The sequence below is a fragment of the Simochromis diagramma genome, unplaced genomic scaffold, assembly GCF_900408965.1.
Source record: "Simochromis diagramma unplaced genomic scaffold, fSimDia1.1 OVJJ01000602.1, whole genome shotgun sequence".
NCBI lineage: Eukaryota > Metazoa > Chordata > Actinopteri > Cichliformes > Cichlidae > Simochromis > Simochromis diagramma.
The window spans coordinates 2,491,644-2,513,064 of NW_024387040.1; the positions used below are offsets into that span (position 1 = coordinate 2,491,644).

Genomic DNA, 21,421 nt, shown 5'->3' on the forward strand with positions numbered 1-21,421 from the left:
AGAGGGGTGATGATTTGGGCTTGTTTTGCAGCCATAGGCGCTGGGCACCTTGCATTCATTGGGTGGACCATGACCTCCTCTGTATACTAAAGTACTCTAGAGTCAAATTTGAGGCCATCTGTCTGACAACTTAAGCTTGGCTGAAATTGGGTCATGCAACGGGACAATGATCCTACACACAGATCTGCTTCCCATAAAATAAAAACAAGTAGATATAAATAATGTTGTAGGCTTACAACAGAATGGCTGAAAAAGCAAAGAATCAAGGTGCTGTAATGATCCAGTCAAACTCCAGATTTCAACTGGAGGCCTGGAGGTTTGAATGCTGTGTATAAGAAATAAAGAAGTGAGGCAACAAAAAGTGGGCCAAAATTCCTCAGCGATGTGAGAGACTGATAAAGAGACAGAAAACCATTATTTGAAGTTATCATTGCTAAAGATGGTTCTAAAAGCTACTGAAGTGGGCTTAGTTTTTCAAACAACTGCACACAATCCTGTGGAAACCCTTTCATTTGACTGTATATCATAGGGACATCCCCAAACCCAGCTGACTTTATTTCCATACAGAGATGAATGATTTAACCTGCTACAATTACTCTACATAAGTGGCCTTAAAAAGAGAACAGGATGAATAGATAAACACAATATCAAGTCATAACATCTAATAGCAAAGCCTGAGCGACTTTGTCAGCATCAACAATAGCCAAGTGTAACCAGTGCTGAATGGTTTTTCTACAACATTGGCATGAAGAGCAGGGTCGCTCTGTGTGAGCGTACAGGAATCACAAAAATGTGTCATAGTCCCTTCAGTGCTGCACGTACAACACTAATAATTTAGTTGAATATTAAAGAAAGTAATGCCCCAAATCCTCTTGCTGTGTATCACCATATAATGCAATCAACTGCAGTTGACCTTCAAAATCAAATGATATGTTGAATATTCAGGAAGAAGTGTTAAATATAGAGCAAACGTATCTTTCCTTCTAGCTTCGAATTGTGACTTGGGTTTCAAAAATACAACTGAGCTTGATGCGAATTTTAATTACTTACAAGCAGATCGATGAGTCAAACCTTTCTGCTAATGTGCACAAATTTGAAGTAATTCCTGCACTGCTTTGTTCACAAAATTTTGTTCACACATTTTCACACACTGACATATTAAGATACAGAGGTGCAGTACTATGGTGTCTCTATTTTCACCAAATCCTGGTGACTAACAGCACATTAGTGTGATGTCTAACAATTTTAACATCTATGTTTAAAGTCTTTGACTTCAAAGAAATAAATGCACATTAGCATTATTACTACATTATTGTTGCAGGCAGCAAAGCCATCACAGGTCATGAACAATAACAAACGGGCAAAACAGAACCAAAAAACAAACAAATAAACAATAAAGAAAGAGCCACCCTACTTGGAAATATTCTAGGATCACTCTGTGCTTTTAATGGAATTAACCCACACGGCACAGACACGACACAAATACTACAGACCTCAGCTTCAACTGATCGGCGTAAACTCTCTGCGCCCACATGCTGGCGGGAGCATGCGTTACCATGGTTACCGTATTGTTTACATTTGCACTGCTTATGCAGTTAGATGCTGCAGTTGGTTTTAGGACAGCTTCCAAGCAGCAGATTGATTTATTAGGAGTGTGACTGTTGAAATAAGCTTAAACCACATGTCTGCTATTACAAAATTATGTTTGCTCCATTTGATTTCTGACCATAAACAAAACTGCACCAAGAGGCCACTTGGAAATCTACTCGGGACATATTCTGAAACCATTTTTTAAACTTAAAATGATGTTTTTTGTCTACACCACAGTTCTTACCAGCCAATATTAACCATACTAGCTGGGCAAACAGACCACAGTTTATTTGCGTGGATGATTTCAATTTGGCATAAATCTACTTTTTGGAGGAATTTCACAGATTGTATCAAAACAGCAAAGTCCAAGCTTTCTTACTCCACATAAACTAAGCAAAAGAGTGACTGGTTATAACACGATTCCAACCGATGCACATCAGAGCCAAACTTGGGATTGGAATTTACATCCTGAATAAAACATCCTCAGAGAAAAGCCGAAGTGGTGGAGACTTCCACTCTTGCAGTTTTTTATGAGTTATCAGTAGCCTCTTTTTTTCTGCCTTTTTTCCCCACTAACACCTACTCGAGCTGGTTTTTAAGGTTCTCCGTTGGCTACCAGGTATATTTTTTTGAAGTGAGTTGATCCAAAAAATGTGAACAGCATCACTGCCACCGATTGCTCAGTCAATGGCGTCACTCAATGAGTCATGAAGAGACTTCTTCACAACACTCAAATCCGCCATTACCGCATCCCAACAGCAAGGGAAATGTCTACACACAAACTAGCACTGTGATCCAACAACGAGCTGCAGACATCATTTGTGACAGACTGAGCAGCAGGTATGCCGTCGCCTCCATGTATTCCATCGTTGTGTTGTGTCAAGCACAAATGACATCCTGGGACTTTAGGCCCATCTTTCTATAACACGCATATTAAGGTGGTACGACTGAAACAGACTCTGCTCTACTCTAGAGTAGAGCAGAGTCTACTCTAGTCAGACTCTGCTCTACTCTAGAGTAGAGCAGAGTCGAACAGAGAAGGTGCTAGCGGAAATGTGGCATAACTGGAGAGGACTCTTATGAACATGATTATATCGTTTAACCAAATTTGTGACAAGGATCATTACTTGAATCATGATTCTACCCTCAGAACACTGACTTACGATCTCTTAACATGATCTCACAACACTCTCACAAATGAACTTGAGCTATTTGTTGTTTTGCAGTGCTAAAGAGTTGCAAGTCTTGTTGTTTTGCAGTGCTAAAGAGTTGCAAGTCTTGTTGTACAAGTTGCAGACTAATAGAGAAGCAATTACAAGCTCCCTCAAGTTTGTCTTTCTTGACATTAAGGAATATTGCAGAAGAAACATGCTGTGGGACTTGTTTTTACAACCGCTTTTATCCAGGATCTATAAACAGACACAAAAATGACGCACCACCCAACCTGGTGCCATTTTCTTGGCTCGCTTATTAACAATAGGACGGCTCAGGATAAGTCCTGTGATTGTAGGCATTAAATCATCAGTGATGAAAGGGTAGAGGGCTTAGTGACTCACCACGCGGGCTGCTCGCTCCTGAGATTCACACTTTCTGCAGAACCAAGGACCAGTGGGCACCTGCACAATGCCATAGCAGGCTGGGGTAAAGAAACAAACAGTGTCAGTCACAGTAACCACAACACAGTCAGTCTTAAAAACATTTTCATAACAAAATCAAGCCTGACAACACCTGATGTGTCACATCTTCATAAACATCACATCATCTCCACTCCTCACATGTGCCACTAAGCTGGTTTGGATGGAGGAGAACAGCTTTTTGATCTAACAGACTGCTGAACACGCCGCTTTCACAGATGCTATTTTTATGCCACTGCACTGACATCATTTTCTTTGTCCTACAAAATATTTGGGACAATGGTGAAATCACTAGCAAACCATTGTCATTAGGAATCTATATTGGCATCAGTTATTAACTCATACACAAAGATGTTTCACTGAAACAAGCCACAGCATTTATTTGGCATCCAACACAACTACAAAAACTTTGAGGAAATGTCAAAATCATAACTGGCTACATTTAACCTCTAATATAGTTAGTCTAGCTTTATGTTTTTCATTAAACTTTCTACATGGATGATGCATCAACAAGGTCACAGATTTATAATTTACACTTTATACTTCCACACTACAAGGGAGAAAACCCTGATTTACATTATTTAAATAGACTTGTTTTCAATTTAAATTAACACATTTTCTGTTTTCAAGTTCGATTTAAGAGAATCAGACTTGTTGTAAAGGTACAAGCACAAGGCAGTGCTACCCTAAATGCGGCCAGACTACCCTAAATAGCCTACCTCTACACATTTCGAGATTATCTCGGATCTGACCAGAGCCCATAATCCGCTGGAATAAACAGCTATAATCCAGATTTTAGAGAACAAAACATCCAAGGGTTACAGAGTTCAAATGAAGACACGAGTGACCAAACAAAGATGAAATATCAAGATCTTCTGCACATACTACGCAATTCAGTTTGACATATTATAAGAAAGAGCCAATTAATTACGTGCAGTTTTATTTGCTACTCTAACAGCAGTTAGTGTTTGTCACTGTTTTTCTTTCAAAGCTTTAGTGTATATTGCATCCAAAATTTCCTGCACATGCAATTTGTCACCATTCTTATAGAAATCCACCGTGTTCCAAAAATGCTCAGTTATAACAATCAATCAAAACATTTCTAGTGTTGTTGACAAAGACGGGTGACTGGACCGAATAAGAGCGGTCTGTGCACGATGCAGCGCAGACAATTTGTCGCAAGCAGGATACCTTGTTATCATGGAAGTGAATGAAGACACAGTTAAATAAACCGCAAATACATTCATAACCTAGTGAGATACCTAAAGAGAGAGCAAAGGGAAAGTGGCTAAAGCTAAGGCTAGCCACCCATAAATTAGCAGCCTCGGTATGAGCAACGGATCAAAGCAGTTATGAAGAAAATCATTTAGACAAGTAAAACAAAAAAGACAAAAAAAAAAAAGATTTTCTGTTATCTGGGGAATTTATAAACATACTGTAAAATGATACAAGTACCTGACATTTGTTTTGCTATACAAATCTGTTTCGCCTGCTTTTTATTTGGTAAGCTAGACTGCATCAAGTAAAAGTGGTTCAGTGGTTAATTATTTGTACCTCTTTCAGTAACAGAGTACCCTATTTTCAGTTAAGTGAGAGAAGATCCTGTAACTTGCTGTAGTTTGGGGAATATTCTCAAATGTAATAATCTCATCAGCATGAACATAATATTTTGCTTTAAAGAAAAGTTTATTTTCATTTGTGCATGCTGTGAGTTATAACTGTAAACTATTTTCAATAGTTCTGGAAAATTAGGATTGGTCAAGAAATTTCCAATCGTTGCATCTCCATTATAGACTACTGAATGTTCCTAGTTAACTTAATCTGATACAAGCCTAACTTAAAAAGAAGCCGTTTCAGCTGTGGTTCAAGGGCAGATCATGACACGAGTGCTGTCTGAATCAGAGCCCCAACTAATCTTAATTAGTTAATTTCTGGAGAATAAGTAGCTTTCAAAGCTTCAAATGTCAGTTTTCCTTGAAAAATTAAAAGTATTGTGCTTAGGGAAACCATATTTTCTACAGAGTACTGACACCTGACATCTTATGGAAGAAATTCAAATATTCAACAAGGTTTATTCGCAGATTTCTTCAACCTTACAAAATGTAGCTCGAATTTGAACAGAGGGAGATAAATACAAAGAAAGTGTTAACATCTGACCTGATGAGTGCTGTGAAGTATGTAACACTTTAGCCGCTTCCTATGTTTACTTACAATCACGCTGCTGCCAGACAGGCCTACTAAGCAGTCTAAACACTGCCACAAATTGTTACAAACAAAACAGTGCTACAAGTCCAAATACACTGCCGTGCACTGACTTCAGAGCTGCTGACATTTCAAATAGCATCCCACTGTGTTTGCCAAATGGACACATGACCAGCTATGTAAACAGTGGACGTCATCACGTGAGTGAGTGAGAGTTAGCGTGCAGAAATCACTGTTTTGCTTCTTGAACTGGACCCCCTAAAACACAAAACAAAAAATGCTTTCCACACTAAACTGCTTCCTCTCTTTATTTAGAGCCAGTTTTATTGTATTTGTTTACTCCGTTGACTGCATGCATGGTTTAAACTGCTGGTTTCGAGCTCACCTCTTAAGTTTATACCGTTTGTCAAGAGGAGAGTAACCCTCCTTCTCTGAGCACGTGACAGGTCTTAGTAGTGGGGGAAAACAGCACGCCTCGCAGCTAGAAATGTGTGCATAAAGCTGCTGTCAGCCATCATCAGCAGAAGAGTACACAGGCCCTGTTAGCTGCCAAGCCAAATCATCGGAGGGGCCAGCGACATGCGTTGAGCCTGGCCTTGGTGAGAGCAGGAGGAGGAGGAGGCTCCATAACCTTGCAACAAGACAACGATAACTAGCCTGCGAGCTAACTGCTAGCTCCTAGCACAAGCTCCGTGGCTTACCTTGATGCACGGCGACGTTGCAGCCGTGTCCGTCGCAGTACACCAGCGGGTTTTCCGCCCAGCCTCGCTCGTCTGAACACACACAGCACCCTCCAATCATTTCCTTCATGTTACTCGTCAAGAACTCGTCGTCCGCCGCCAGACAACGCTCGCCGGACACCATCTACGAAGAAAGCGGACATGCGGAGGAATACATAAAGGCGGACCCAAAGCTTCGCCGAAGACGCCTTCTCGCTCCCCTACGACGCCACTTTAGGTCCCGCTGGGCCTTAATGTCATGTTTTAAACGTGTTTACGTCCCCTTTTGACGCTGTATTTTCTTTCACCAAAACATCCCCGTCACGGCGCGACGGTGAGAAGAGGGGGAACTTCATAGAGGAGGGGAAGTGCGTAATGACGCAAGGCGCGCGTGTGTGCGTACCTACCGACAGGAAGTGAAAAGAGGATCGCCGGCAGCAAACGTACCATTTTGGTTCCACATGGTTTCAAAGTTTGGAGCAGAGAGAAAAGCGAGACGGTCCAAAGCAGTTCACTTTATGAGGGAGGCAAATTTAAAAAAATAAATAAAACAAAACCCCAGCGCTCCCAGTGTGTAAAATAAGTTAATTTTGTTTGAACTCTAAGATGACTTAAATCTGTCCTGTGGAAAGCTGCTCTTTAATTGTAGTTTGGTGAGAAATCTTTATTTACCTAATAAAGACATTTAGAAAACACTAAATAAATTAGCGATTTCAGATAAATCTATGATAACCCATTAAATAACTCACTGAAGTAGATCGTATTATTGTACACTATATTACACACTATAATACTCAGTTATGTCATCTAAAAGCAAAAAAAAAAACAATCCTCTGGGTTAAGATTCTTAAATGAGCCAGTTTACTGCTTTTCTCTGTTTTATATCATTACATTACCATAAAATATATCATCCTTTTTCCTCCCTCTCTCCTTCTCTCGCTCTTGAGTCCAGAAAAAAAGTTACGAGTATTTTCACTCGTCTTTACATTGGTGAGCATTGTGAGCCTTCAGGTCATCAAAACTGATTTATTAATCAATGAGCAAACTGACAGAGCAATCAGTAACAAAAACCTTTATTTTCTTGCAAGCCTGAACAAAAGTCCCTCAGACTGTCAGAGAGGAGTTTTCGCTGAGATAGAAAATTGCAGTGTCTGCTCTAAATGACTATTGGTGACCTCAAAGTATAGCACTCAGGGCTTTTATATCATTTAAGGTATTCTGTAATTATGACCCGGCTGTCCACACACACTGTACGTCTGTCAAGTGGATGCAGCCCTGGATAAATGCTGGATGTTTACACCTACAGAAACCCTTTTTGATTCAGAGGGTTTTAGCAGACTACACACACACATGCACACAAACACATACACACAGACAAGATGTGTTTTAGCCAGTCCTCTAGTAAACCATTGCCTGCATCATCATTTCTCTTTTCTACTATTGTATAAGAAGATTGTGTTTATTTATTTATTTATTTATTTATTTTTTGATGTGCTGATGAAGACATGTATGTGTGTGTTTGTACACATCCACACATGGATCTTTGTTGTCTGGATCATAAGCGTTTTATTGCATTTTGCTATGCCTATTCACTTTTTTTTTACAGCTTAAATGAATACCGAAGGACTGCTTTTTCCTGTATTTATCTCTTTGCTTTGAATAATGGATAATATGAATACTCACACTCCTGCACTATTGTCACTCTGGGTTGTAACTGTTTTCAAGTAACTGAATTATGCTACACCTCCTGCATTTGATTACAGTTACACATAGAAGACCCTAAAGGTGTAGCTTTTTTACTGTAGAGTGGATAAACTAAAGGAAGGAATCAGGGTTCCCTTCGGGAACACATTTTTATCCTTGGAAGGATATGGGCTCTGGGACGCCTATATCAAGCTGCACATATCGCCTTGTCAATATACAGTTTTGTTTTGACAGCTCCTCATGCTGTTGCCAAGGATGCTCCAGAACACACATGCTATTCCAAGCACTCAGCTGCTGCTTGCATCACCGATTCCTCTGAGCGAGCTCCCGCTCTCGGTTTCCAGAGAAACGTAATGACTTGCCAATAATGCGCAAGAGCACACGAGTGTTCTCCGTGTAATATAGTGAGCGAGAGGGCCCTGGGAGTGCTTGCCCATTGTTTGCTTTAATTTCAAATTGCTCAAATGCTCCAGTCGACACTGGGCACTGCACTGAAAGGGGGGTGAGGGGCTGGGGAAAAGGAGGAAAAAAAATGTGAATTGTGTGTGGCAGGGGAAAACCTATTAGAGCTGGAGAGAACAAAGGGAGGCGAAGGAGGGGGCAGCAGTTGTGGAGGGGCCCATATAGCTACTGAAATAGTGAAAATGGAAAATTATTATTATTTATTTTTTTCACAACTTGCATTTGATTAAATCAAAGCTCGATTTATGCCCAGTGTTCCTCAAGTTGCAGGAGAAGAGCCCTCCCTGAGATAGAAAATTAAAGCGACACAGTCTACTCCCAGGTGACCTCAGAGATTACATATAATTAAAAGTACTGTGTGATTATAACCAAGCTGCCTTATAGAATAACAACATGTGAGAGCTTTATAGTTCATCATGTGGTGATTTATGTTGAGAAACTAAAAAAATGGTCCAACGTCTTTTTGCCAACCAATAAAAGTTGTGTATTGCCAGAGACACTCTGAAGAAATCCACGTTTTGTTTTTCTTCACAGTTCAAATGTATCCCATGCTGCAAAGTTTATGTGATGGGCTCCTGACTGATTTAGTGTATTCTGCACGCTGGGTGGCCTAATTCAGTTACTGATGTAGTAAATGATGTAGGCTACAGAAGCACATAATGTTTTGGGCAAGAGAGCTGAAATAAACAAAAGTTTTAAACAAAATTTAAAGCCAAGATAAAACACAGAACGAGGCACAGAAGTAGAAAATACTGTAATTGCTTTGTGCTTTGATTGTGAGGTGTCCTCGCTTACACTGTTCTTGTTAACTGTGAGATAGCTGACACTGATTTAAAAGTCAGAGGACTTCCGTGTTTGAGTTCTGGTTATGTTTGTATGGTGGCTGCGTTATGTTTTGGCGTCTCTTTGTTCAGAATGAGGAGCATGTAAAACATGCGGGGAGCAGGAATGACAACACGGGCGAAAAAAGCATAGGAAAAAAGCAACCCCCCCCCCACACACACACACACACACACACACACACACGTGCACCCAGGGACCTATCGGCCATGTCTGCAATATCTTTGTGTAAATGCATTGTATAGCTGCACAAATGTTAGATGTACTTCCCTGCTTGCCTGGCAGTTATTAGTTACTGTTGTCCTGGTGATTGCATGCCTAACTCCATCTTTTCAAACTCCAAAGTTAATTATCAGAAAAAGAAAAGAAAAAAGACCCATGAGCAAAGAAACATTACGATGTAAATGAATTCTGAATTTGTTCCTAAATATTGAAGTGTGTGTGTGTGTGTGTGTGTGTGTGTGTGTGTGTGTGTGTGTGTGTGTGTGTGTGTGTGTGTGTGTAGCACTCTGGCAGGAATGTTTTCACAGACTGAGCTCATAAGCTTCAACAAATGACTACCAATAGGACTTTTATTTTGAAACAATAGCGTTCGCAAACACGCCAGATGCCTTTTTTCGAGTCAATTAACTGCGAGCGCTAACGGTGTTTACGTCAAATTGGAGATATAGGTTTGGCCCCATTATTTATGTATTTATGTATTTTTTATAAAAGCCAAGTTAACCTGTATCAACTGTTTTAAAGGCAAAGCGGTGACTTAGCTGCACATGCGCTGCGTGCTCTCTGTCCCCTCAAACGTGCGCTGGATTCGAGCATCCTTGAATTCATAAATTGCGCGCAATCAGCTATCAGTCAAACTATCATTACAAAGAGCTTTAGTTAATGTTATTCACCCGTAGTGGCCTAATAAATGCATCATTAAATTTAAGTGAGCCTCGTAGTCATTTAGGAAGTAATTATGGGCTATATGGCAATTTTATAGATATTTGGAATGATATTGTGTATGACAATGTGCATGTGGGGTTAAGGCAGGGCTGTCACATGTACCATCTGTATCTTTTTCCAGAGGACTCCAGAGGCTAACTGGCTGTTTGTGTGAATAGTCATTAGGTATTGGGGCTGCTACTGAGTTAATATACACGACTGGGGGGAGAAAAGCGTGAATACACACCAAAAGTGACATGAACACATGCAGCACGCTTTCAGAACCATCGGTGTGTACCCCAGGTCTCCTCTATCTTGTGCGAGTAGCACAGGGGCCCAGGAAAAAAATACAAACAGTTCCAACACGGCGGGGTGAAAGGTGAAGAGAACCCTCCCCCCACCACTGTCCGCACATACTTCAGGCTCGGATTGCATGTAAAATCACATTCTCCCTCAGTGGTGGTAGTGGTGGTGGTGTTGGGGGTGGTGGAGAGGAATTCATTGTTTTGGCATGGGGCAGTGGGTTTGTGTCATTAAAAAAAAGGTCTACGCGCTTACAAGTGCCTAAGCGTCCTTGACCAAATGTCTCCGTAAAACTCAATGCAGAGAAAGTGAGATGGAGCTGCAGGAGGCGGCGCGGTTGCTTTGATGAGTGTTATTTTTTTAAAGCAGAAGAAGAAAGAAAACGGATTACATAAAGTGTAATTTTTTATTTTCATTAATTATATTTTGAATTGAAATCACACACACAATTAATAATAAACCAGTCACGTGAAAAGTAGAGCAAAACACCGGGATGCAGACGTCATCACATGTGTTTATTGATTATATCTGATAAGTGAGTAAAGTCCTTACCCATAATCGGTCCCGTTAAGCCTTGGACGTCCACGATGAAGTGACAAATGCAAAATATTATTGCTTAAAGCTTATTTAGTATTAACAACTGAAAAGGTTTAAAACGTCGTCTTAAAAAATTATCTATATTTCACTTTGGAAAAGAAATAAAAGCTACGCCATCATTGGAATCTAGATCACAATGTCGCTCACTCCCAATATGTCTTAAATATGTCCTACAGTTTACAGACCTATAACTCACCACATACAGCTCAGTTACAATGGCAATGCTAAGCATGAGCCTTAACTGTGAGATTTAATCACGATCATTTCCCCACGCCTCCTCAGCACACAGAGGGGCTGCTGCATAGAAACCTTCACCGTACTTGAGAACTCTCTCCCGGCCACTCGGTCTTGCTTCCTCCCGCTGGTTCCCGGCCGACATCCAGGCGCAGTGGAGGAGGGAATAAGTGCCCTGTGGCATCTGTGCATGACAAAAGAGCCCCTGCTCTTAATTGGAAATACTCAGATTGGGGCAGATCTATACACACGCAGTAATACATTTAAATTTGTTTCATTAATTATTTGAATGTTGACTTGTTGTTAGATGTCTCCAAACTGACACTTTGGGTCGGTTAAGACATGAGGAGACGAAAATCCACCGACAGAGGTGCTGCAAATTTATCCCGAGGCTTTACAGATGGTGTGAAAGTGCACAGTATGTACTGTTTATTGATGCAGGCTTTTATATATTTATTTAAAAATTATTATTTCTGATTATATTTAATACTCGCAGTTTAATAAATAATAACAAAATATATAATAATAATAATAATAATAATAATAATACACCGATATAGGTGTGTGTGTGTGTGTGTGTGTGTGTGTGTGTGTGTGTGTGTGTGTGTGTGTGTGTGTGTGTGTGTGTGTGTGTGTGTGTCATTTTTACATTACTACATAGATGACGTGTCTGTGACAAAACACAACTCTTTACAAATAAAGTGAGTAAAATCCGCGTGGTTGTTATCTCAAAAACTAACACACCAGTCTCTGTGCGTAACTGCAGGATGGATTTCCGCTGCAGACCAGTCACATTCAGGGAAAAGCAACAAAACAAAGAGGATCGCTATGGAGCTTACGCAAGTTTGAATTGCTTGCGTTTTACGTGAGAACCTTTGGCTATAAGCGATTAGAGGAAGTAGAAAAAATAACAACAAGGGTCTAGTGTGCCAAATAAAAGTAAACCCGGGTTGTCCAAAGGACAAGGCGTGCAGATGTCAGAATGTCTGATGAATCAAGCCTCGACTATCCATTCTTTCCTGCATCTCCCTAGGCCGGCCACGGTGCACAGTGTCTCGGGGATGTGAGCTATTCCCCGGGGACCCGGACTTCAGCGAGCCCTCTCCTATCCCCCTACCACCCCCCCCCCCCCCCCCTCACATCCGTGAAACTCCTCATGTTGCATGTATTAATGCTGTCATAGATAATCAGCAAGTAAGAACACGTCAACGTGCGTATGTTGCATCTAAAGCAACCGCAAGGGTGCAGGTCAAATGACCCCCGTGCAGTGGAGCTGGACTTAAGGGAGCTAAAGAGATCGCGGGGGCTTCCAGTAAGACCCATTTTCAGTTATAGTTGCACAAAGGTATACACACAAAGACGGTTGCGTTGAGTTGCTCATCAGCTCACCAGCTAATATCCACATGCAATTGGTGCATTTAATGACAGCCTTCTGTGACTTATGAAACTAAAATATAGCCGACTTTATATGTACCCCCCCCCCCCCCCCCCGCGCGCGCGCGCACACACACACACACAGAGGGTATTATATTTTTGATTATCTCCGTGGCTGTATTTCGCACAGTCGGTGTAATGCAAGCTATGAAATGAAAAAGGAGCAAACATCTTTTAACACGCACGATCTTGTTCCTGAGTCCAGCAGCACTACGTTGGTGGTTACGCACCACAGTCCCGGTCCTGCAGGGATATTGTGGATATGATGTTCTTAATCATTCAGATATTTAAGGATCTATAATAACAACGCCTACACATGTGACACGCCGTTTGATGTAACACACTGGTAACATCGATGCTATTCAGCGCGCAGTGACAAGCCAGCAAATAAGCAAATAGGCTTAATATTTATGGAAACGAGTATGCCCAGTGCTGAGTTTGACCCCACCGCGCTGCAGCACCGGCAGCAGGAGCAGGAGGAACTGGTCACAAGGGACTCACGTGTTTTATAGATCACAAAGATGGAATATAACCCGGGGAGTATTGGAGAAAAAAATATGGCTCAGGGGCGAACATAATAGTCAGTCCATTCAGGCCCGTTGCTATTTCAAACAATTAGTCCGTACTACACGGTCACATTATTTGGTAACCCGTGTGTGTGTGTGTGTGTGTGTGTGTGTGTGTGTGTTTGGGCGGGGGTCCCATATCTGTGGCCGTGTGCGTGGAAAAAAGGTGTGCCGCTCTCAGATCCGCGGTGTTTTGTGTAGTTCTGCGCGTGCATGCGCGTTCATTCTAATGAATTCTAACGTTCGAGTCTGTGCGCGTATTTACGTTTTTGACGTGCGTAAAGACAAACTGTGTATACTGTGCATTTTACAAGAAATACAAAGAAATCTCTAGAAACAAAAGGTGTTCGTTTTCTAATGAATAATCTCACAAAAGTCAGGGTGCACGCCCTCCCGCTCAGATAAGCTACTTGTTGATGGAAACATAACCAAAGCACATATTCGGTGACGCAACAGCCTATTGCGTATTTTCCGTGCAATTTATAGAATGATATATTTAATAAGTGCTTCTATGTGCCTTGTTGAAAAACTAATTAAAATGGATCCGGTTTTTGAAGAGTTATTATCAGTGTTAATATTACAAAACAAGGATTCTTATTTATGCAGAAAATCATGTTGGAAAAGCAGCCCCGACCTGGCACTGTGATCACGCTCAAAAATCACGGTTCACATTTAAACACGGTACAATTTCACAGGAATTGCGTGACTCCGCAAAATTCACACACACGCAGCTTAGACGGTTTAAATGGCTTCTGAAACGCTGGGAGCGCCGGTTCGTTTATTACGGTATCACCAGGCGGATGGACGCGAGCCTATGTGGTCTCAGCTGATAAGTAGGTCAGTCTATAGAAGGCCTACAACCTTGGGGAAGAAAAATCTGGAGAAAAGGCTCGAGCACGCTAAAGCAGTTAAGTTTGATGTTTACTGGTCAGGGGGGAAAGCAGTGAGGGGGGAAAAAAAGAGGCAAATTTCTTTGTTTAAGCAGCACGTCCGTAACGCACATCAGCCCGACTAAAATAGCACGTGCTGACTGGAGTCATTTTTACCAACATGCAATCGATTGCATGCTACGGTTACATACATTCTGATGACGACCGCGGGGGGAATTAGCACGACACATCCCGTCCTGTCATGACTATTTTCCGGTTCGGACTACTTACACCGGCTCTACACAAACTCTGCACTGGGCTGGATTTTCTGCAGCTCTTTATTTAGCTATCGAGGAAAAAATGTCACAACAGCATTATTTACTCAGACGGCGGAGACTGTGGGCACAGTTGTAAACTATTGTAATAGCAGGGTGCTGGAGGGGTAGGTGGGCGGGTGGGTGGGGATGGAATATCCATTTTTATTGCATCACCTGTCAGCGGCGTCCAATGGGCGTCGACTCCAGGGGCATTAATTGATGAAGGTGTCTCCAGACAGGCCCACCTCCCCTCTCTCTCTCTCTCCCTGTCATTTTATTTGTGGCTCAACCAGCATCCAGAATAGCAGCTGCATTTTAGCTCTTTCTGTTTCTCTCTGCATCTGATTCTCTCTCTCTCTCATTCTGCTTTCCCCCACCCTCACAACACCCTCTCTCCCTCCCTTTCTGTCGCTCTCCTCTCCCTCCCTCCCTCTCTCTCTCTCTTCTAGCTATTTTATCCCTCTGGCTGAGGCAGTGGTGTACACCTACCCCTCGTCCTGCTGCCGACCAGAGGGGAGTGGAGTCGGCAGAGGCAGGTAGCAGCCCCGGCTTGGTGGACGCATCCGTCGCATTCCTCCACCACCATGCCGGACCCGGGGCAAGAAGCAAGGAGTGGATGCTGTCGGCTCATTCAATCTATTAGACAGGGGCAGCTCCATTTAACTCCGCATGTCAAAGTTTGCATTTTCATTACGCAGCAGTGTGGCTGGATTATAGGTGTGAGCAGGATGCCTTGAGCTCGCTAACCTATGCCACTCACTGGTGAATCCACAGTATATTGAGGCTGACTACATGGAGTAATAGATTCTAGTGGATACACACAAATCATGGGAGACTTGGAGTGTGGCTTTGAGGAAATGCAAGGAGTGAGGCTGGGATACCTGCTCATCCAAGGCAAGCAAATGTTTGCTTTGTCCCAGGTCTTCACCGACCTGCTGAAGAACATCCCTCGGACCACGGTGCACAAGCGCATGGACTACCTGAAAGTGAAGAAGCACCAGTGCGACCTGGAAGAGCTACGGAAGCTCAAAGCAATAAACTCTATAGCTTTCCACGCCGCCAAATGCACTCTCATATCACGGGAGGACGTGGAGGCTCTGTATTTCTCCTGCAAGACGGAGCGGGTGTTGAAGTCCAACAAAAGGAAAGCGAAAGCGGCGTGCTCCCCCGGGGATGAGGACGAGTCCTCGGGGTTCCTCCGTGCTGACGGCGAGCTGTGGAGGGAAAAAGTTTGGTTTAGTTTGCAGCACGGCGTCCCGGAGACTCTCACACTCCACGGCAAAGTGGGCAGGAAGAAGGAGCTGACTCCTTGCCTTACCGACTCCAAACTACCTCAGTTTTATCACAAAACGCACGGGCGGGATTGCCGTTCGGCGACCAAGTCCAGTTACAAACACTTTAAAAACTATGAAACAGCGAAAATAACAGGGAACCGCGTCACTTTGAGCCAAAGGCACTCGTTTTTCCGGAGCGCGGTGAGCCGGCAGCCGGTGGTGCTTCAGTCCGCCATAGCTGCTCAGTCCAGGCTCTCTCGCTCAGCCGGCGACCTACTTCACAAAAGGAAGAGGAGGCGCGAGGGGGGCGGCGGGAGGGACAGCGCGAGGCACTCGTGGAGCAGAAGCAGGCACGCGCACCACCACGCACCGCCGGTGCTGCTCGTGCAACCCAAATCGTCTGGAAGTCACGGGACTTCTTTCGGTGCTTTTCACCTCGGTCCAGATTTTTATCTCGACCCCCGACCCCACCACCATCACCACCACCAACATCATCATCATCACCACCACCACCACCACGAGCCAACTTTCCCGGAGAGTTACAGCAGCGACACCGAGTCCAGCACCTACTCGGAACGGGCTTACCCCGACTGGGACCTCGGCTCTGGCTTTTCCACCAGCAGCAACTCCGCCAGTTCGGAAGAAGAAGAGGACGGCGAGGAAGAAGATGACACTCAGTCGGAGAGTTCAGAGGTCAGCTCAGAGGAGGAGGAGGAGGAAGAGAGCTCCTCTCAGTCCGACTCCAGCTCAGTTTCGAGCCGTGTTTCGGTTCAGAGCATCCGATTCAGACGGGCGCGGGTCGGATCGCTTGCCAAAAGTCTCAACACCAGCAAAGCACCTTTGGTCCTGCAGCCTACGTTTCACTACAACAACACAGTGCAGCACGAAAAAGAGCACAAGACCCTCGGACATGTTGCTGCTTCGCAATCACGGGACAGGAGACAGGACAAACTTCAGAAATGTGAATTCACACGCAGAGAGACAGAGCAGGACTCGGGACCCTCGCAGCCCCAAAACTTTAACTCAGCTTCTGTGGGGGAGAGCTTTTTCAGCGAGTCTAAAAGGGGAAATCCGAACCAGGCCGACACTGTGGATGAGCTCATCACATATTCACCGGGACCCAACCGGAATAAGGCCTCTCACCCTTCACGCAGGACACAGGGGCATCCCATCAAATGCCCCCCGGGACTGAGGGTTCAGTATGACCACAACAAAGAGGCCAAGCAGACCCAGAAATGTGTGGACAGGAGTGATGCGAAAGCGATCGCCAGCCCAAGTCTGCCCACTGCACTGAAAAAAATAAAGACCGAGTCGGAGGAGCCCTCTGTGACCGCCACCTCCTCTTCGGACAGGACAGCCAGGACGCCGCCGTTCAGTCTCCACAATGTGAAAGTTAAAGTGGAGGATAGCTGTGATGAGTATGAATACCAGAGCCAGGCCACTGTAGCTAAATGCAAAGGAGATAAAACAGAGAGCAACAATGGCCACTATCCCAGCGGAGCCATAAAACAAGGAGATTTTTCCAACAGTGGGATTAAAGCCACAGAGAAGAGCCCCGATGTGGCCCTCAGGTCCCCCTGTGGTCCTCAGGAATGCAGGAGTAGTCAAGACGCCCCGTGTATCGAGGAGGGGGAGCACAGGCACAAAAACTGCAGGACTCCGGTGCAGGGGAGTAAGAAACCCAGAGTTTCCAGGACGCAAACAAAACAAAACCTATCCAGGGTCCACAAGGCTGCCTCTTCTTCGTCGTCGTCCTCCTCTTCTTCTTATTCTTCTTGTTCTCGTCCCGTGGGGCGCGAGGAGGCATCCACGGAGGATTTACCGAGCAGACGCAAACGCAGCAACGTGAACACTGTAGCATCGCCGGCAAAAATGCCTTTCAGCCTAATGGCAAATTTCCCATCCCCGCCGTCGCTGATTGTTGGCAGCGACGGGGATTTGTGCCCCGCTTACTCCCTGAACTCGCTGAGGGGCCCCGGGCCTCCCCCTCCGTCCCACCCCGTGTGGAGGTGGCAGCCAGGCGGCCAGATTCTCCCTCCCCCACACGTTCACAGAACTAGGAAATAGACGGCGGAGCTGTTTTTTAAAGCAAAAAAAAAAAAGCCCTGAAAAAGCCCTCACCATTTGCAACCCAAACGTAGCCCGAGTCTTAACCTGTGCGCATCGAAATGCTCGCAACTTTATCGGTGTTGTTTCTTTTCTGTTCCCCCTTTTCTCTCCTGAGAATGGATTTACATTCCGCTTTGTTTTCAAGCTCGATCGAGGAAAACCCACAAGATTCCCCCCTTTTTGGAGCCTCTGAAAACGCCCACAGGACTGTGAGACACCGCTCGTGGATATAAGATTAAAAAAAAACTTGTGTTAAAATAAGCTATCCTAAGCAATATCTATTCTCAATGGTGTGTTCACGCGACTGTGTGTGTGTGTGTGTGTGTGTGTGTGTGTGTGTGTGTGTGTGTGTGTGTGTGTGTGTGTGTGTGTGTGTGTGTGTGTGTGTGAACTCGAATGTTTCTTGTTCGCTTTTCTAATTTGCTCGACCTGTTGGATTGTATGGTGCCGGGTTTCAGTGGTTTGTGCTTTGTCTGAAAGAAGGAAGGGGGGTAAAAAAAATCACAGCATTCCTTGGGACGAGGCTACTTTAAAAAAGAAAAAAAAACTTGCTAGGATTGAGGAGTAAACTTGACTGAGCAAATCATAAAATAATAATAATTATAATAATATAAAAATCAGGGTTTCCCATTCTGTGCCACTTGGTATATTTTATATATATCAGCGCTGTCTTTCCTCTGGCGTGCTAACCAGCTTGGCCACAAACATCCATGTGCCCAAATATTCAGTTTCAGACATGTATACAAGAAAAGCTCAGTTAATGTCTGGTCATATGCTCACGGTTAAGCCTTTATTAGATTTGACATAAATTTATTCTCGGTGGTTGTGGGATTTCTTTTATTATTATTATTATTGTTGGTGTTATTATTTAAAATGATTATTTTTCTAAGGGTGGTTGTATTCTGGTTTTCAGTCATGTTTTTATTTCTGCGGACTATTTCCTGGTTTGCAAGCGTGTGACTGCACATACGCAGGCCCAAACACAACGCGGGCCTTGTATACAGACAATCAAAAAAAAACAAAAAAAAAAACAGAAAGAATTTTTTTTTGAATGAATAAGGCTCCTTTATGAGGTCTCACGACAGACTCGACAGATTTGTGTCCCTCTAGGTCCACGTGGCCTCGGCTTCCTCTGGACGCAATAAGAAGTTGTGCCGGGGAGAGTGTGCGCGCGTGGTGAACATGTAAATAATTCAAGAAAATATAAAATGCAGACAAAATGGGATGTGATTTAGTGATAATGGGAGGGAGGGGGAGTGTAGGGGGAGGCACCAAGAAAGAAAAGAAAAACGAAAAAAAAGAATCTGCGTGAAAACACCTTCTAGCCACTAATAAGAAACAATGCGACCAAGCACATGAGAGGGGCTTAAATGCATTGCATTTTGAATGTGTTTAGGTTGTTTTTCAGCTTTAGAGATTTCTAACAAACGTGAAATTACGCGCGAGAGCTGTTGATGCAGAAAGGGAAAGCCCCCACCGCCGGAAGATTGACTGTTTGATTTGGGGTTAAATATTTTAATATTTACAATTCAGCCATGTGCGGCCGAACCATCCAAATGCTGGTTTTCTCATCCCTCATTCTCAGTCTCGTTGTTCTTAAAGATGAAAGAAAAACACAGTTCTTTACTATCATTGGCTGCCTTCCTTATAGGGAAGGCAGAAATGCAATCAGGTTCTCTGAAATCTCGCTTTCTTTTTATTTCCTAAACGCATCATCATCGTCATCATCTCACCGTTCTGAATGTAGCCTCTTTTTTTTAATATGGCCGCTCTCGGCGTAGTAGCAGGCTATCCCAGACCTGTTTAATGTAGCCCCCACCCATAGCAGTACCAACTCAGACTCAAGCCTACACGCCTTTAAATCAAGTGGTCGAGAAGCACCTACACGTATAGGCATTTTAAGTGAATGTGTGGATGTTTTTAATGGCAGTTGCAGGACGCGCTCTGCTAATTGGTGTGCTTTTCTGTCCGCGACAAAGAGAGGCCCCAGCTTATAGGGTGAGCCAGATCACAACAAACCCAAAGCCCCGTGAATGATGTCAGCCTCCTCCACAAGCACAGCAAAGGGCGCATTCATTCAGAGGATTGAAGAAACTATGTAATACGTGATTGTATAGAGAGAGAGAGAGAGAGAGAGAGAGAGAGAGAGAGAGAGAGAGGAAAAAAAGAGAAGAAAAAATGTACAAAAAGTGCGTTTCACTCTGCCTGCACCATTGTGGATACATGTGGTAGATGTTTAGCCATGTGATTAAAGCGCCACTCTGACTGAACTCACCGTGAGCCTTATGTCTGAGGCTGGGAGAGATAATTCGGACTTGAACTCATATCCCCTACAAGCTTGTAAAAAAAACTGAAAAGAAAAAATGGCTAGTTTAGAAGCTACACAACACGAGCTCGTGTTTGTGCAGGCTAGCAGTAAAAGGGGGGGTTGCGATGGGTTTGGAGTGTAGTGGTGGTGTTGGTGTCGATGGTGGAGGAGGGGGGGGGGTGTAGCTGTGTTGCAAGAGTGAAGCTTTCAACCTTTAATCCGCATGTCAAAAGCATAGGTTGCACGGCATAGGAGGAAGAGGAATCGCCAGTTGCGCTGGCTTTAGGCCCCCCTCTCCTGACGCACCATTCTCACAGTGCACGGCTGAGGGGGGACGGAGGTGGTTAGAATGGCCTGTTGGGAGGGCCTTTCCACCGTTAAGACAAACAGCTCTCTGACAGTGACGCTGTCAATGTAAACAATTGCATCGCACAGCAACTACAAGCTTCATGCTCTCTCCCTCCATACTCCTCCTGTTACCCACTTCCCTGCCCTCCATTCATTTACTTTTTGATTTTTGTTTTAAATTTTTTTTCTTTGGATACAATACTTGAGGTCAGGTTTTTTGACACGGAATTTGAAGTCACTGGTTGTTTATATGAAACTGAATATTTATTTTTGTGAATTTTATGGGGTTTCCTGTATATTGATTGATTTTTTTCATTCTTCTTGTGAATATACATGAGAAAACTGCACTCGAAATAGAAACTTGAACGGTGGATTTCTGAAGCACTTTCCCTTTCTTCTTTTTTAAATGATAAAGCATTCATTAAACGGGACTGAGTGTAATTGTCGGACTCCTCCTTCTTTTGAGATGGGTAATCGTTTTTTGTTTTGGTGTGTGTGTGGTTGTGTGTGTGTGTGTGTGTGTGTGTGTGTGTGTGTGTGTGTGTGTGTGTGTGTGTGTGTGTGTGTGTGTGTGTGATGAGAGAGTTCTAAATGCCATTAAAGAATGGTATTTAAAATACATAAAGATTGCCACTTATTTTATATATGGAAAGCAGCTCCTTTTCACCTTTAATATTTCTTTACGTGACCTTGTTATAAAATATCCACAGCCTCTTAGTGTATTCTAAATTGCTCATCCAAGTCTCCCATTAGTTAAAAATCAATAAATAAATAGATAAAAAAAGACAGATAGGTGGGTATTCCTTGGGCAAGACTTTAAGGTTAGAAGGGAATTGACCCCAAATAGATCTACAGTGTCGTTATCTCCGTAATGTGGGCATCGTAATAGTACTGGCGATGGCTAAGGGCAAATTTCCTTCAAAGAAGGCCACATGTTGTGCCTTTAGTTTGGTTAAGCTCTTACAGTAGTAAGGGATTCCCTTTCCG

At 43.5% G+C, this 21,421-nt stretch overlaps 2 protein-coding genes across 4 annotated transcripts in view; one reads left to right on the plus strand and one right to left on the minus strand.

Moving 5' to 3' along the window:
- The window catches only part of mllt10 (MLLT10 histone lysine methyltransferase DOT1L cofactor), a 45,998-nt gene extending 39,293 nt beyond the window's left edge, over positions 1–6,705 (minus strand). Inside the window, exons 1-2 of one of the 3 annotated variants that reach the window (XM_040043910.1) lie at positions 6,128–6,705; positions 3,147–3,226 (exon numbers count right to left, since the gene is read on the minus strand). In XM_040043910.1, coding sequence (XP_039899844.1) covers positions 3,147–3,226; positions 6,128–6,290 — 243 coding nt within the window. In that variant the 5' untranslated portion in view covers positions 6,291–6,705. The remainder of the gene's footprint in view (positions 1–3,146; positions 3,227–6,127) is intronic. The other 2 variants (XM_040043911.1, XM_040043912.1) reach the window with 2 other exon arrangements.
- Positions 6,706–14,835: 8,130 nt separating this feature from the next.
- skida1 (SKI/DACH domain containing 1) lies at positions 14,836–20,875 on the plus strand. The gene has a single exon (XM_040044363.1). It carries the CDS (start codon positions 15,223–15,225, stop codon positions 17,734–17,736), a length of 2,514 nt encoding a protein of 837 aa, XP_039900297.1. The 5' UTR covers positions 14,836–15,222; the 3' UTR covers positions 17,737–20,875.
- The last annotated feature ends 546 nt before the right edge of the window (positions 20,876–21,421 follow it).